At 43.8% G+C, this 15,138-nt stretch overlaps 1 protein-coding gene across 3 annotated transcripts in view; it reads left to right on the top strand.

Moving 5' to 3' along the window:
* The window catches only part of ARHGAP1 (Rho GTPase activating protein 1), a 37,517-nt gene that overhangs the window by 18,831 nt on the left and 3,548 nt on the right, over nucleotides 1-15,138 (top strand). For all 3 annotated transcript variants that reach the window (XM_048483791.1, XM_048483793.1, XM_048483792.1), the window contains 9 exons: nucleotides 6,802-6,889; nucleotides 7,218-7,349; nucleotides 7,541-7,627; nucleotides 9,045-9,143; nucleotides 9,652-9,759; nucleotides 10,053-10,129; nucleotides 10,487-10,564; nucleotides 11,208-11,336; nucleotides 12,691-12,794. In XM_048483791.1, coding sequence (XP_048339748.1) covers nucleotides 6,802-6,889; nucleotides 7,218-7,349; nucleotides 7,541-7,627; nucleotides 9,045-9,143; nucleotides 9,652-9,759; nucleotides 10,053-10,129; nucleotides 10,487-10,564; nucleotides 11,208-11,336; nucleotides 12,691-12,794 — 902 coding nt within the window. The remainder of the gene's footprint in view (nucleotides 1-6,801; nucleotides 6,890-7,217; nucleotides 7,350-7,540; nucleotides 7,628-9,044; nucleotides 9,144-9,651; nucleotides 9,760-10,052; nucleotides 10,130-10,486; nucleotides 10,565-11,207; nucleotides 11,337-12,690; nucleotides 12,795-15,138) is intronic.

The following is a 15,138-nucleotide window of genomic DNA, read 5'->3' as shown; positions in this document are numbered from 1 at the left end:
CAGTTTTGGAATACTTGGGTATAACCATTTAAAAATCTCTAAATGTATCATTTAGCTTGTCAGGCACCTTCGTCTGTGATCCCTGTTATCCGGACAGGAATAGGGAAAATACAGTCTTTCATGAATGGATGCTTGAGCTGCCAGTTAACACGCATTTTCCAGCCCTGTTTGTGAAGGCAAGTCTGTGTTCATGACCAAATAATGCTGTTTGCACCTTCCAGAAACAGCAATTGCTTAGAAAGAGAGGCAGGCCAATGATATCTTAACAGTAATCTCTCTGAGCCACTGGACTTGCTGCTTATTATTGTTTGCAGTGATCCATCTGTTGAATTGCTACATCTCAGGAGTCTTAACTGTCTACTTCTAGGGCTACATCATCAACTTGATGGTGCATTAAAAGGAACAGGAACATCTTCCTTTAATCCAGAGAGGTAACCAGTTGTATAATTTTCAACCCTTCATGTTGATCAAACAGTCTTGCTTTTTGAGATCTGGCTCTAAAAGTATCTATTGCTTCTCTTACTTGCTTATTTTCACTTTAAATGCTATTCATTCTCTGCTGTAGGCAGCACATCTTAACCAGATTATTTTCAGGAATAAAGGCTTTTACTCATTTGGAAAGGTGAGAGAGATGCATGCTTTTTTCCTATTTGGAGAGAGATGTAGGAAAAAAATAGCATTTTAAATGGCCCTTAGTATTCTGTAGTAGCAATTTTTACTTCAGATTTGCATAGAAATTGGAGTTCTGGGCAGTTGTGTTTCAAAGTCTACCAGATATTATTGAACATTTCACTTTACAGCAGAGTACTGCTTCATTAGTTCTGATATAGTTCAACCTCTGAAAATGACGTTATTGCCATTTTAAATAGCAGCTTTTGTTGCTACTAGGGGCAAAGGTTGCTGAACCACTGCTTAATGCCATATGTTTGCTGAATTCTTCCCCCTATGAATGGAAATACAGCTGCATCATACAGCCATATCAGTTTATCTTAGGACTGCTTTTTGAATGTAATGGAAAATCTTACTATGTAAGGTACAGTTAAAATTCGCCAAACCAAGGCACTACAGAAATATTGCTTTTAAGAAAGCAGATTGCGTATTTCATAGATTAACTCATAGAAATAAAAAAGCTCTAAGGGCCTGCCTCACTTGATTAAAAAGAACGTGTGGAGCACAGTCTTTTGCTAACTGGAAACTTGCACAGGCAGCTGTAATCCTAAATTGGCATGTTAATTGTTCCTAGATCCTTTTAACTGAATTTGTCCTAAAGTTGTGAGTCCTAAAGTTGTGAGTCCTCCTGATGGATTGGTGGCAAGTGGAAAGGGATCATTCTCCCTTGAGCTAGAGGACATCTTGTGGGTGGCAGGAAATGAAATTTCTTCTTCCTGTGGAGAGGGACCGCCCCCTTTGCTCCAGTTTGATTCCTGCCTCCAAGAGGAGTAGCATGCTTTGGATTACCTGCTCCGCCCTGCCTATTTTCTCTGCCTTTTTGGCGCATTTATTCCTCTTTTGACTCCTTCCCTTCCCTCCTTACTCTAATTCCTCCAGCCTAACCCTTTCCGGGGCTGCTGGCCCCTCTCCTCTGATCTTTACAGCTTCCTCTCCTTGGAGCCTTACACATAGAGGAGTTTCTCCTCCCTCCCCCCCAGAGCCTCTTAAGATGCAGCGAGGCTCTGACTCCGACCTCCTCTCTAAACATGAGGGAAACGGCTCCCTGGAAGCCAGGGCTGCTCAGAAGACTGCGGGCATGCTGACGAAGGCTGTCCCAATGGTGAAGAATGTGACAGTGGCCAAATTGCTGCATAAGTTGCGAAAGCACACAAAAACAAAGCTGCACCAGAAGGCGCCTGCTGGTGGCACTCCCAGTCGTTCCCTTGCTCCTGAGGGTTCTGGCAGCGTGTCAGAGGGCTCCAGTACTGCCGCGGAGGAATTGATCAATGGAAACAGCTTTTCCCCTGTTTGGGTGAGATTCAGAGATGAAAAGAGACTGAGATTTTTGGAATGGCTGGGTCCTGACGAGGTATGCCTTCAAGGACCTTCTGACATCCAGATTGTGCCATAGCACCTCTTTGGGATGCTTTGGGTTGGGTGAAAATGTTGGGAGGCACAACTCCTGTTCCCAGTGAAACTTGGTGTCCACCTTGAGTCTGACCTGAGGATGACCTTGTCTTTGTGGAAGACGCAGAAGTCCGGATGTACTGGCAGGGCTGTGAGTTCCGAGACGCGTCGTGCCGAAGTAATAGCCACCATGAACACTTTCTTTAATCAGAGCATGTTGATAGGGATGTGAGCGATGGGTTCGAAGGGCAGCCTCATTAACACGTTGAGGACTGTGTTCAGGCTTCACTTCGGGAAGCGGTGGACCTGGAGCTTGTCCTTGGCTCTGGCCCCTTTGAGGAACCTGATGATGTTGGGTGCCTGTTGGTCTGCCAGTGGCCTAACTGGGGTAGGACGGTTGCGAAGGCTATGAGCTTCCGCCTTAGAGTGGATGAGTGAAAACCGGAGTCCATGCCATCTGGAAGGCAGTTCAGGAGTGAGACCACCCCTGGATCCAGGGGGTTGACCTTCTTTCATTTGGCCCAGCAGATGAAGGCCTTCCATGTGGTGTTGTAAATGTGGTTAGTTAGCTGTCTCCTGGAGGAGAGCATAGTATGAGCAACGCTGGTGGAGAGGCCTGCTGCTACGAGGGATTGTGTCTCAATTTCCAGGCGGCTAGCTTCCACTTGGCAGGATCTGGATGGAAGATGGGGCCTTAGTGCAGCATGTCCCAGGGGTAGTCGAATAGCCGTTGTAGCATTGAGAACCAGGGTCTTCATGGCCAGTTGGGGGCTACCACTATGACCTCCACCTGAGAGTCCTGCATCATAGAGACGTACAGGGCCATGAAGCTGGTACCCCTTCTGGGCATCACAGGCCACTTTGTCAGAGGGGTGGCAGCCAATGCTGCCTTTTCAAAGAACATGTCTGTGGAGGAGATCTGTAAGGCCGCCACATGGTCCTCCGTTTCTACCTTTATAAAAAACAACAAAATTAATTTCTTTAGCTCTTCCGATGCAGACTTTGGGCGCAAGGTTGTGCTACACATTCTGTCTTCTTACAACAAGGACTCACCCAACTAAGGGGACACTGCTCTGGGAGGCTCCACAAGATGTCCTCTAACTCGGGAGAATGACCATTGGTACTTACCCATGAAGGATCCTTCTCTGATCGTAACAAGAACATCTTGCCCTCTGCGTGTCATCATCTGTTTTTCTCTCTTGTTCTTGTCTTCAGTCCACAGCTACTAACAGCTCGACCTTGCAGGTTGACCTTGCAGTTAGTTAACATTAAACCTTGTTGTTCCTCCCCCAGTCCACAGTTATAATGGGACCAAGTTAAGCAAAAGTTTAAGTTAAGTTCAACTTAAGTTTTTGGTTAGTCTTAATCATATTAGGCTTCTGCTTCCTGGAGTCTCCAAAATGGAGCAAAGGGTCCCTCACCACAGGAAGAGGAACAAATTTCATTTCCTGTCTCCCCAGTGGGACAATGGGAACCACCCACAAGATGTCCTTGTTATGCTTAGAAGAGAAGGACCCTTCACGGGTAAGCACCAATGGTTGTTCTGTTAGCTGTCAAACATTGCTTTCTAAACACTGAAATTATGCTGCTACCAAGAGGACTGATGAATACGATTTGTATTCATGTATCATTTATAACTCAGTACTTTAAAGGGAGACCTACATGCTGATTTGTCTGTTGACACCCTTCCTGTCAAATGATCTATCAGCTTGTTGTTCCCAGATCCATCATTTGGAAAATACTGCCCTTAACAGCATGTCCTCACAGAGTTTTATCTTAAATGTATTGTATGAAATTTTGAAAACCTTTTTACCAAAAATTCTGCAGAAGATTATAGTCACTGAATCTTGTATCTGTGAAAGAGTACTGTAATCCTGTTCATTGGAGGTATTAATACAGAGATATCAAGACTCTGTTTCCACTTCCCATCTCAGGAATTTATATTGCCTAATAGGCAGCTGTGGTTTTAAGAGTGATGGAAGCTGTAGTCTTTTCGGGCATCTCTCTGTCAAGTTCCTTCTTGCACACAGTTTTGGAGAGCTTCAAGCAGTTAATATTATCTAGTGCTACCATTTGAGATTTCTGCCTTTACAGAAAGGTTACCAAGGCTGCTCAGGATCACACAGGAGCTTCTTCACTGAGGCGCTACAAGTTTATGATGTTTCTTTTTTGTGCTTAAGGGCATCTGCAATCTACTCCAGTGCATGTGCATACCATTGAATATGGCCATTGAATTTATGGGAAGCTATTTAGAAATTCTCTTTGTTAGGCATTCGTTTTATTATGCTTTTGGGCAACCATGGGATAAACTGTTAGATGTTGGTCTTGTGACCTGGCTGTAGTTGTGTACAGTGGTTCTAGACGACCTCTGCATTGCTCTCCTGGTTATATGTCTCTGGGAGTGCCATGTTGTCTAGCAATACCTTCGCATGCTTCAGATGTGTTTGTAAATCACCCTTGCAAACCATGGCATTTTCCTGGTGCTGCCCCTTCTACTTTAAGCATGACATTGACTCTTGTACTGCAGCTAATCTGTAGTGGCAAAAGCATTCCTTTCTTGTGGTTTGAGTAATTCTGCAAATAGGTGAATTGTATGTTCAGAGAGGAAGAAAACAAGTGAGGGAAAGGAAAATGCATTCTCACCATTTGGATTTTGGAAAGGGGAGGAGCTGCATAATGTGTGGCTAATGGGATTCATTTTGTGATGTGTAGTTCCAATGTCATTTATGTAGGTATATAGCTGCTTTTTGAAGCAGCCATATGAAAAAAATTTAATTTTTATACTCCATATTTAGTGTTTTTTTTCCTCTTAAGAAAAAAGATCATCTGTTTTCTTTTTGTCTGACTTGTAATTGTCTCTTGTTTGGAGCTTAATAATTAATGGACTGTTGGAGGACATAAACGTGTATGCTTATGAAAGAATTTGGAATTCCTGAGGATCTTTGACTGTAAGTAACCTTAGGAAGCATACCCATGGGAAAAAAATCTATAGATATATCCATTGTTTTTCGTTATGGTCATATTCATTATACTACCTGGATTGTTGTCCTCCATCTCATTCTGCTTTGAATTTGCTTTCTACTCAGTTAAGGCAACCTTGTGTAACATTGTGATGGGTAAGCTTTTAACTCATAAGATGTGATGTTCCTTTATCCCTTCTGAGAGTACCTAGAGAGGGATTTGCAAAAATCCTAAAGTCATCTTTCAAAATGAAACCTTTCTGAGCCTAGAGTAATTGAAGGGGTTGGGGTTTTTTTGCGGGGGGGGTGGGGGTAACTAATGATATCCTAACGGAAACTTTCATTTATAGACTATTTCTGTTTGTATGGGAATTTGTATTCCACCTTAAAGTTGTATACATTCTGATGATGATCAAAACAGTAACATTTTATGGCACTTTAAGGCTAAAAAAGCATGATCCAGCTACTCCCAGACAAAGAAATGCCCAGTTCTGTTCAAATGTGAAAAAAGGTTATTGATGTAGGAATCACCTCTCACAGGAACAGGTTTGTATCTTCAAGGAGATGAATAAAAGGAAGAAGCTGGCTTAGACAAAGTTGATCATAAATTAAGTGTTGGTGGGTAGGATTCCCTTTTTCAAATGAAGCTGCCTAACAATGAAGTAATCCCATTGAGGAGCTCAACATTAGTTAGAACATCAGTTAGATAATATGCGTGATCTGTGCTTCCTTTACAATTTATCTAACTTGCTTGACTTTTAAATTTCAACTTCCCACAAGTTGACAAAGAAGACAAAAGTTCAGGTTCTGAAAAGGAGGATTCTATTGCCAAGTCTTTTTTTTTGCTGGTAGCCATTAAAAGGCTGGGTTCTGATCAGAGGAAATCCTCTGGTAAAGAAACAATAGAGAAGAAAGCCCATGGGCAGACTGTCCTCTAGTTACCGTACTTGGCTCTGCATCTTCAAGATGAGTAGTCTGCCTACAGGCCAAGTTGATACAGCACACTTCTTATGTCACCCACCTAGTTTGTGGCTAGGAAGTGTAGATTATTTTGCAGAACATGGGGTTGCAGGCTGATAGTGCACATTTTTTGTACTGTGCAGTCTACTACTGGCTTACTGTGGTCAGTTTTCACAGCTAGTTTCCCCTGCTCTGTAGCACTTGAGGCCGGTTCACCTTTGTGCAGAGTTTTTTGTTTGCATTGGCTTTGATTTCCTGCAGGTTTTATGAGGCAAAGTAAAGCGTGGGGACAGTGGGTGGCAAGGGATCGATATTCTAGGAAAGAAACTATGTGAACAAGACCAACATGCTGAAAATGGATCAGTGACAACTCTGCAACTGTATGAGGACAGATTTTCATGTTCTCTTAGATCACAAAGCTCCATCCATGGTGCTCATAACCTAAACAATGTAATGCTCTGTTCTTCTGTGTTGTTGGTGTTTAAAGACTTGCCTGGATGCATTTTTTTTACTTCAAAGCCATTTTAGTTACTTCATTACTGCCATGATCCCATATCTTCCCCCTTCCCCATTCCTTATTCTCTACCAGTCTTGGGTCCCCTCAAATCATAGACTTTTCCAAAACAGTTTCACTGGGGCTACGCAGGTGAAGGTGAGTGTGGCAGTGTTAATTTTTATGGCACACCAGGCCTTCAGAACTGTTCCTTCACAGGACTGCTAAGAGCCCCCCCCCCCCCCCGATTTTCCTTCTTTGCTTACCTGCTATGGAAGGTCCTTGTGTTGTTCTTCAACCTTCACTGACACTTGGCCTTCTTGTCCTCAGGTGATGACAAGTATGGGCGGAAAGTGATTGTGTTCAGTGCCTGCCGGATGCCTCCCAGCCATCAGCTTGATCATGTGAAGCTTCTGAGGTGAGTGTTGCTTGCAGTACTACAGTCCTGTATTGATGAAACTTGATCATGAAGTTTAACCTACGAATTCAAGTCTACAGGAAGCAGCTTTCATTTGAATAGGTGCAGTTGGGCACATAGTAACTCCAGACCAGTGCATCAGTGAAAATGTCTTAAGCTCATTCACACTGATTGCCTCTCATCTCTCCTGGTCTACCGTCTCAGAACCTTATCCAATATCTCTGTGCCAGCAGTGACTAGAATTTCCTTATTCTTATTGAGATTTGCAGGAGGGTAGTGCTGCTGCTACATGAAAACCAGATGCTTAGGAATGTCTGTTTTCCTTCAGCTATTTGAAATACACTTTGGACCAGTATGTGGAGAGTGACTACACCTTAGTATACCTGCACCATGGCCTGACCAGTGAGAACAAGCCATCCCTGAGCTGGCTGCGGGACGCCTATCGAGAGTTTGACCGCAAGTAAGTGGATGCAAGTGAGGATATCAAAAGCGCCAAGATGCTTAGGAGGGGAAATAATGTGTAGCTAACAGTATAACACAGGGCGTGCAAAGGACAGCATAACAGGGTCGCATTCCTAAGACAGGTTTTAAGCTTGCTTTTCATCCTCATCACATCGTACCAAGTTTCTTCTTATGTTTTTTCATTTTTAGATACAAAAAGAACATTAAAGCACTGTACATTGTGCACCCAACTATGTTCATCAAGACACTACTGATTCTCTTCAAGCCCCTGATAAGGTAGGAAAGGGTGGAAGCTCCCCCCCCCCCCTTTCTCTCATTGGCAGACAGTGCTGGGGTGTGAGGAGGACAGGCTCCCATGAGAGCCCAGGAGTTTGGTTGTAAACTCTGTTGTGTCTTTTAGAATCTTGAGAAATTATATTTTGTTTTAAAAGGAATCTTCTAGCGGTTATTGTTGAGGAAAAATATTAATGTCTGCAAACACTACAGAAGCCGGAAGTAGGCACCTAGTATGGTAGGATTTGTTCTGCAAAACTGAATTCCTGTCCCACTTTGGGTGCTTCAGTTCACTTTTTATATAGTGTTGCACACTGATCCCCCTTATTCCTTGTTATAGATCCTCTCTATGCTCCGTTCAGATTTTGTGTTTTTGATGTGCTCTTTGGCTTGCATTATGGGGTTTTTGGAAGCAGCAGGAAAGAGGGTGCCATATTCTTGCACCTACCTCTGCTAGATAGTTCCTAGAACTGGCATTATTATTTACATATTTTATTTAAAATATTTATGTCACCTTTCCAAGGCAGTGCACATGAAAACATTAAAGCAGCTGAACAATTGCGAGCATTCAAAACTATAAAATCTGTAAAAACATATATTCAAACAACAACATTAGAAAGTACTTGGGACACCACTCGCTGAAATTCTCCTGTGTGGGTGGGGAGGGAGGACTCAGTGGGAGAGCATCTGCTTGGGATGCAGAAGGTCCTGGGTTCAGTCCCTGGCATCACCGGTTAAGAGAACCAGTCAGCAGGTGATGTGAGAGGCCTCTGCTTTAGACCTTGGAGAGCTGCTGCCAGTCTTGAGTCAGCAATACTGATCTGGATGGACTAACAGTCTGGTTCAGTATAAGGTAGCTCCATGTACATGTTCATATTAGGATGTCATCTAGTAGCCCAATAATTTTAAAAATCTCAATTTTCTGTTTGTCACGATCTTAATTTATTCCTCATCTGGTCAGCTTGTAGAATTTGGCTATTAGACCTGTATTGAACAACTGTTCCCACTGAGGAAAACAGTCATTGCATCTCCCCAGTTTCTCCTGAGTCTTCTACTCAGTTGCTCCTCAGGGAATGAATGAAAATGTCCGTCTTTAGATGGCTGGTAGCTCAGGCTTGCTGCAAATTTTGGCTGTACTCAGAAACGGATTATGCAGGAGGGCACAAAACCATTAGGAATGATTTGTTCTGCTGTGCTAAGTTTATAAAGCAGCGGCTCAAACCATTGCCATACCTGAGGTTTCCATCAGGGTGAACAGGACATGTATTGCTGCTACCATCCATGTACTTCCTCAGTCTGTTCATCGCCATGGTTGCCTGCTCACTCCACATGGACTGTTAGAGCCCTAGATCAGTTCAGTGCTGGTGATCCTCTTTCCATCTTTAATATCTCATGCACCCCTTTGACATTTGTCTTACAGCTTTAAGTTTGGGCGGAAGATTTTCTATGCAAACTACTTGAGTGATCTGGAGGAGCATGTGAAGCTGGAGCAGCTGGGGATCCCAAGCCAGGTGCTAAAGTGAGAGCCTGCTGCTTGCCTATGGGGTTTCCCCTGACTTCCTGAGAGGAGGCTGAATGACCCTGGGAGTCTGGTTTGCTTATTAAGATCTTCATTTTCTGCTCCCTCTTTATTGCCTTTGTGTTGGACGCTGTGTCTTCTGGATGTTTTATCTGCCTTTCCTTTGCAACTTATTAGTTTTGAAATGGTTGATTTGGGAAATAAAGGCTCTCTAGGACATCCTGGCCCTATTCATAGCGTCATCCCAATTGGCTAGTCTTCCCTACTTACACTGCTTAAGTCCTTACTCCAGTTTCTGTGTCTTCTGTTTTCAGAGAGCCTTCTTGCATTATCATTCCACTCCTAGTTTCCTCTGTAGCGATATCAGTGAATTATTGTGGAGAGTGTGAGGGCTCTGTAAGGACTTGCCAGGATGTTTGGGGCTTCTGTTTCCATGGCAGCTGAACAGGGGATTCTTGCTTGATATACGTGTGATGCCTTATGCACCTGTGAGTTTCTGTCACTGCAGGTATGATGAGTATCTGAGATCTTTTCAAAAACCCTCTCAAGTGCCTCCAAAGACAACCCCACCTCGCCCTCCCCTGCCAAACCAGCAATTTGGAATCTCTCTCCAGCAGTGAGTATTTGTCACTGGTTTGTGGGCTCAGTGTGTTCATCACCTGTACTTATATAGTTCTAGAAGTGGTGTAAATAACTAGAATTTGTAATTGCTGTTGAGATCTAATTTGGAGGTATGCCTGTAAGGCTCAAAAGGCTTTTAGAATTATTTTTTTGTTTCTCAAATTCAACAGTTCTCATAGCTTTCAGAGTCCTGCTGCCCATTGTCTGAGGCTCTTTTGTGTACACTGTTGAGTTGAATGGGCTGGAGAGAAGGAACAGAAGGGTCTAAGTTTCTGCTTTTTCCAATAGTTTGAAGGAGAAGAGCTCAGACAAGAACCCCATCCCTCTGGTGGTCAGGGAGACTATTGGGTATCTACAGGAGCATGGTGAGTTTATAGGAAAATATTCCAGTTCCCCCAAAGCAACCTTGTATTTTGCACAGTTGCATCCTTTTTTAAAAGTAATAGCTCAGTTCTGCACAAAATAGTTTTTCTCCTTATATTTTATTCTTTCTTCATTCAAGTTTGGATTATTTAAAAAATCAGAAATACCATAGCTATCCATACATAAGTATCTCTGAATTCTGTTTCCTGAATTGGATTCTCTAAAAGGTTAACAATGCCATAGCTATCTATATACATATCTATATGTAACTGCTTGAAGGTGGTCACTGTAGTTGGAAAGGGCAACATAGTGTACCTAGTTTATTTCTTCAGTGATGGGTCTGCTTTCTGTGTCCCCAGCTCTTACCACAGAGGGGATTTTCCGGAGATCAGCAAACACTCAGACTGTCAGAGAAGTACAGCAAAAATACAACATGGGTGAGTGCCTGGTTTTCTCCTATTTCTAATCTCCCCTTGTCACATAGAATATATGCATAATGTATTGTCTTTGAATGTGTCTTTGATTCTTGGCTAGATAAATCTCATCCATACCCTTTTGACATAAACTTAATCCAGTAGAGATCATAACAGGGTGAAGGAACTGGCTTAGATTTCCACAGGAACCTGGTCACGCATGCATAGTAGTAGCATACATCCTTCCTTCCATTGGCTGGAAAACTTTCCTCTATGTCCCCACACTGCTCCTGTTAGTCTTCAGATAATCTTCATCACTGTTTTAAAAGATAATGGGAGTGCCACTGTTCTGAGATTGGTGACTGAGTGACTGCTTCTTTTGTCTTAACGTGTGTGTGTGTGTTCTGTCCCTCCTTGATGTTCTGTCCCTCCTTATGGACCTATGGAAGTCCAGCCCGGCCACTGTGTGCTTAGATCCGTGGTGGCGAACCTATGGCACTCCAGGTGTTCATGGACTACAATTCCCATCAGCCCCTGCCAGCATGGCCAATAGGCCATGCTGGCAGGGGCTGATGGGAATTGTGGTTCATGAACATCTGGAGTGCCATAGGTTAGCCACCACTGGCTTAGATGGTAGCTCTGAACATGTCTGTGCTCTGTTACTTAGGACTGCCTGTGGATTTCTTGCAATATGAGGACGTGCACCTTCCAGCTGTTATTCTCAAGACCTTCTTGCGGGATCTTCCTGAGCCACTCCTGACCTTTGGTCTCTATAGTGATGTTGTCAATTTCTACAGTGAGTGGCTGCTAAGAGGCTCCTGACCTCTGCAGCAGGAATCTTTTGCAACTTTTCTCTATTCATGAATTACTTTTCCCTCCAAGGCTATGTGGGGGAGCCCCTGCTGCCTGCTGGGTTGTACTGGTGGGTTCAGTGACGTAGGTATAGATTTTTTATGGGGGGGGGTTCGGGAGCGAGTCCACTCCCCCACCTGCCTCTGGGGGGCGTGGCCACACCTCCCAAAGCCCCACCTCCAGCCTAAGTGCTTATAAAAGCAGCTTTCCGAGGCAAGGGATGGCAGACTCCCGTGACCCGCCCGCCCCGCCTCCCCGACCTGCTTGGCTCCCAGCTGGCAGCCGGCAGTCCCTTCTCTCTCCCCTCCAGGCAGAGAGGTAGCTAGGGAAAATGGAGCTCAGTGCAAAGTATGAGGTTTGCGCACCCCCCCATGGGTGCACCCCCCTATTCAATGGTGTTTAAATTAGGGAGCCCAGATTCTTCTTTTAAATCCACCTTAAAGGGAGAATCTGAGGTCCCCAGATAAAACAGTATTGAAAGTGATGCTGTTTTGGGTTGGATTATCCCCCACCCTGAAACAACATCACTTTCAATGTTTAAACTGGGGGCCTCAGATTCTCCCTTTAAATCCATGCTGAAGGGGGTGGATTTAAAAAGAGAATCTGGGAAAATTTAGGGAGTGCCTGCTGTCAGGGGTACAATTGTTAAGCTAGCAGCACCAAACTTTCAGGGTATCTTTGGGAAACTCTCCTGATGATACCATCCAGGTTTGGTGAAGTTTGGTTCAGGGGGTCCAAAATTATGGACTCTCAAAAGTGTAGCCCTCATCTCCTATTAGCTTCCATTGGAAACAATGGGGGATGGAGGCACCCGCTTTGGGAGTCCAAACCAGGGTGGTATCAGCAGCAGATTATCCTGATGATACTACCTAGGTTTAGTGAAGTTTGATGCAGGGGGTCCAAAGATATGGACCCTCAAATGGGTAGACCCATCTACTATTAGCTCCTATTGGAAACAGTGGGGGATGGGGCACCCCTTTTGGGGGTCCATAACTTTGGACCCCCTGAACCAAACTTCACCAAACTTGGCAGGTATCATCAGGAGCGTCACCTAACGATAGCCTGAAATTTTGGTGCCACTAGCCTAAAACCTGCGCCTCCTGCAGGCCAAAAACCGAAAAAATACTTTAAAAATAAAAAACCCCACAAACGGGGGGGGGGAGCTTCAGACATGCAATGGGGGGGGGGGTCTGAACCCGAGAACCCCCCCTTACCTATGTCCTTGGGTGGGTTGGGGGCTTCTCAGTAAGCCACTTTCTCCAAGTCAAAGTTTTGTACCCTACTTGTTTGCCTTTCAGATGTGGAGGAAGGAACGCGTGTGGATGTTGTTCGCAAAACACTTCAGACTCTTCCAGAAGAAAACTACCAAGTCCTGTGTTCACTGATGACCTTTCTTGTTCAGGTGACACCTTTTAGTCATCTCTTCAAAGAGAATTCATGGAAATAATCACTACAAGATATAGTGATGATCACTAGCCTATGTAATTTTAAAAGGGGCTGTATGAGGTTATATGTAGGATACAACAGTGGCTGTTAAAAAAGAAACCTCCATGTTCAGCAGCAGTATGCCTTGGGATATCAGTTGTAGAGGACAAAAGAGATATAGGTATGCTGTTGCCTTCATGACCTCCTTGTGGGTTTTCCCATGGCATCTGGTTGACCACTGTTGGAAATTAGATGCTTAGACAGATGGATTTTCCAGTCTGATGAGAAAGGGCTGTTCTTACATTCAACAAGAAAGGCCAGATTCTTGATCACTTTACCATGAACATGCTGCTACTACTTACAGATGTTCCACTTGCAAGGGAGCAAATATATCTCCCTCTTGCAGTACTAGGAGCTCTGAATTTTAGTTAGCAAGGCACTACCCGAACATGGTCATGATGCTTTTTCCATCAGTGCATGTTGGAGTAGGAGCAGCATGTTGGTGTAGGAGCAGCAGTGGTGTAGGAGGTTAAGTGCTTGTGTATCTAATCTGGAGGAACCGGGTTTGATTCCCAGCTCGGCCACCTGAGCTGTGGAAGCTTATCTGGGGAATTCAGATTAGCCTGTACACTCCCACACACGCCAGCTGGGTGACCTTGGGATAGTCACAGCTTCTCGTAGCTCTCTCACCCCCACCTACCTCACAGGGTGTTTGTTGTGAGGGGAGAAGGGCAAGGAGATTGTAAGCCCCTTTGAGTCTCCTGCAGGAGAAAAAGGTCCTCCTCCTCCTCCTCCTCCTCCTCCTCCTCCTCCTCCTACTACTACTACTACTATTTATCCATGTAACAGGAAAAAATCTGAGCCTTCCAAAGCTCTAAGACTAGCTATAGCTCTGGGACTTGAACATAATGTAGAAAGTCAACTTCCAGTTCATAAATGGAGTATCCTACTACAGAACATAAAAGTAAGAGATTACCAAAAAGAGCAAATCCCGGGAGTCCTTATGGACCTAACTATTTTTGAGAATTAGGTTGGTTTTGTGACCAAAAGTGCCTTTTATAAGTTACATCTGATTTGTCTTATTTTATCTATATGTCTGTACTCTGCTTTTCTCAACATCATTCTTCTCTCTTCCATTTTGTCCTCTTCGCAATAACCCTGTGAGGTAAGCTTAGGTGAGAGAAATAGTGATTGGTCCAAAGTCACCCAGCCAATGTCCTGGCAGAGTAAGGAGCTGAACCTGGGTCTTCCAGATCCTAACCCAGCATTCTAACCTCTGCTTTGCACGAGTTAGACTTGACTAGCCCAGCCACTCTGGCCTGGGCTCTTGAAATTTCATAGTAAGGTGGACGAATGTAATGTGCTCAAGGTGAACAGAACACAGCAGCTCAATTGCTATTGGGCCAGCCTGCATGAATATATTTCACCTATTTTTGGACGTGTTTCTGAATTCAATTTAGGGTGCTTATTCTTGCCCTCAAAGTCCTTTGTGTTGAGGGGTCCACCTATCTGAAGGACCATCTCTTCCTATACAACCCCATGCACTAGTTACACTCCTTAAGGCAACTCTTCCTTGCTGTCCATTCACCTGCAGCTTTGCAGGTGTCCTGCACTAGATCCTGTGTTGTTTCTGAAGCTACCTCACTTTATGGCATGAACTGCCAGCAACAGTGAGATGTTTTCTGCAGGTGTTCAGAAAGAAATGTAAGGCAACATTAGTTGCAAGAGCTTTCAGTGAGTTTTAAAGTTTGTTGTGGTTTTTGTTTTACTGTGTGATATTTAATTGTTTTATTGATTTTGTTGGACATATAAATGTTTTTCAAATAAATAAAAACCGGAAGTCCAGCAATGTAAGGATACGGACACATTGTGTTACTGTGAAAAGTATAAATGAAAGCAGGATGAAGTCAAAAGTAAACAGTAGTATAAAAGTGACTAAATATAGTGGAGAGGATAATTAACACTTCACATAGGGATTTGGAGTCAAATGAGGAAAAAAAAAATGAGAGAACTGCCTCCTTTTCTTAAGGCAGACTTTGACCCTTCTTATGGGGCTGGGAACTTTTATTTCTTACTGTGCTTCTGGATATTCACCTGCACTGAGAAAATAAGCCTGACAACCAGGAGGCTGTGGTGGCCAGGAACCCGCGTTGCTCTAAATTGATGTGAAAGACAAACAATTGATAGTTCATTTCCAATAGGAAGAGAATATATTGAAACCCAAGTTCTCCAGCTTGTGAAAATCCAAGATTTCTTGTTGCTGTGTTTTCATTTTTCACCCACAAGGCTGGTCTTCATGTGAGGCTTGCTTAGGATACACT

The sequence above is a fragment of the Sphaerodactylus townsendi genome, linkage group LG02 (assembly GCF_021028975.2).
Source record: "Sphaerodactylus townsendi isolate TG3544 linkage group LG02, MPM_Stown_v2.3, whole genome shotgun sequence".
Classification (NCBI taxonomy): Eukaryota; Metazoa; Chordata; class Lepidosauria; order Squamata; family Sphaerodactylidae; genus Sphaerodactylus; species Sphaerodactylus townsendi.
The sequence above is the reverse complement of the archived record's forward strand: the minus strand, read 5'-3'. Positions and strand labels throughout refer to the sequence as shown.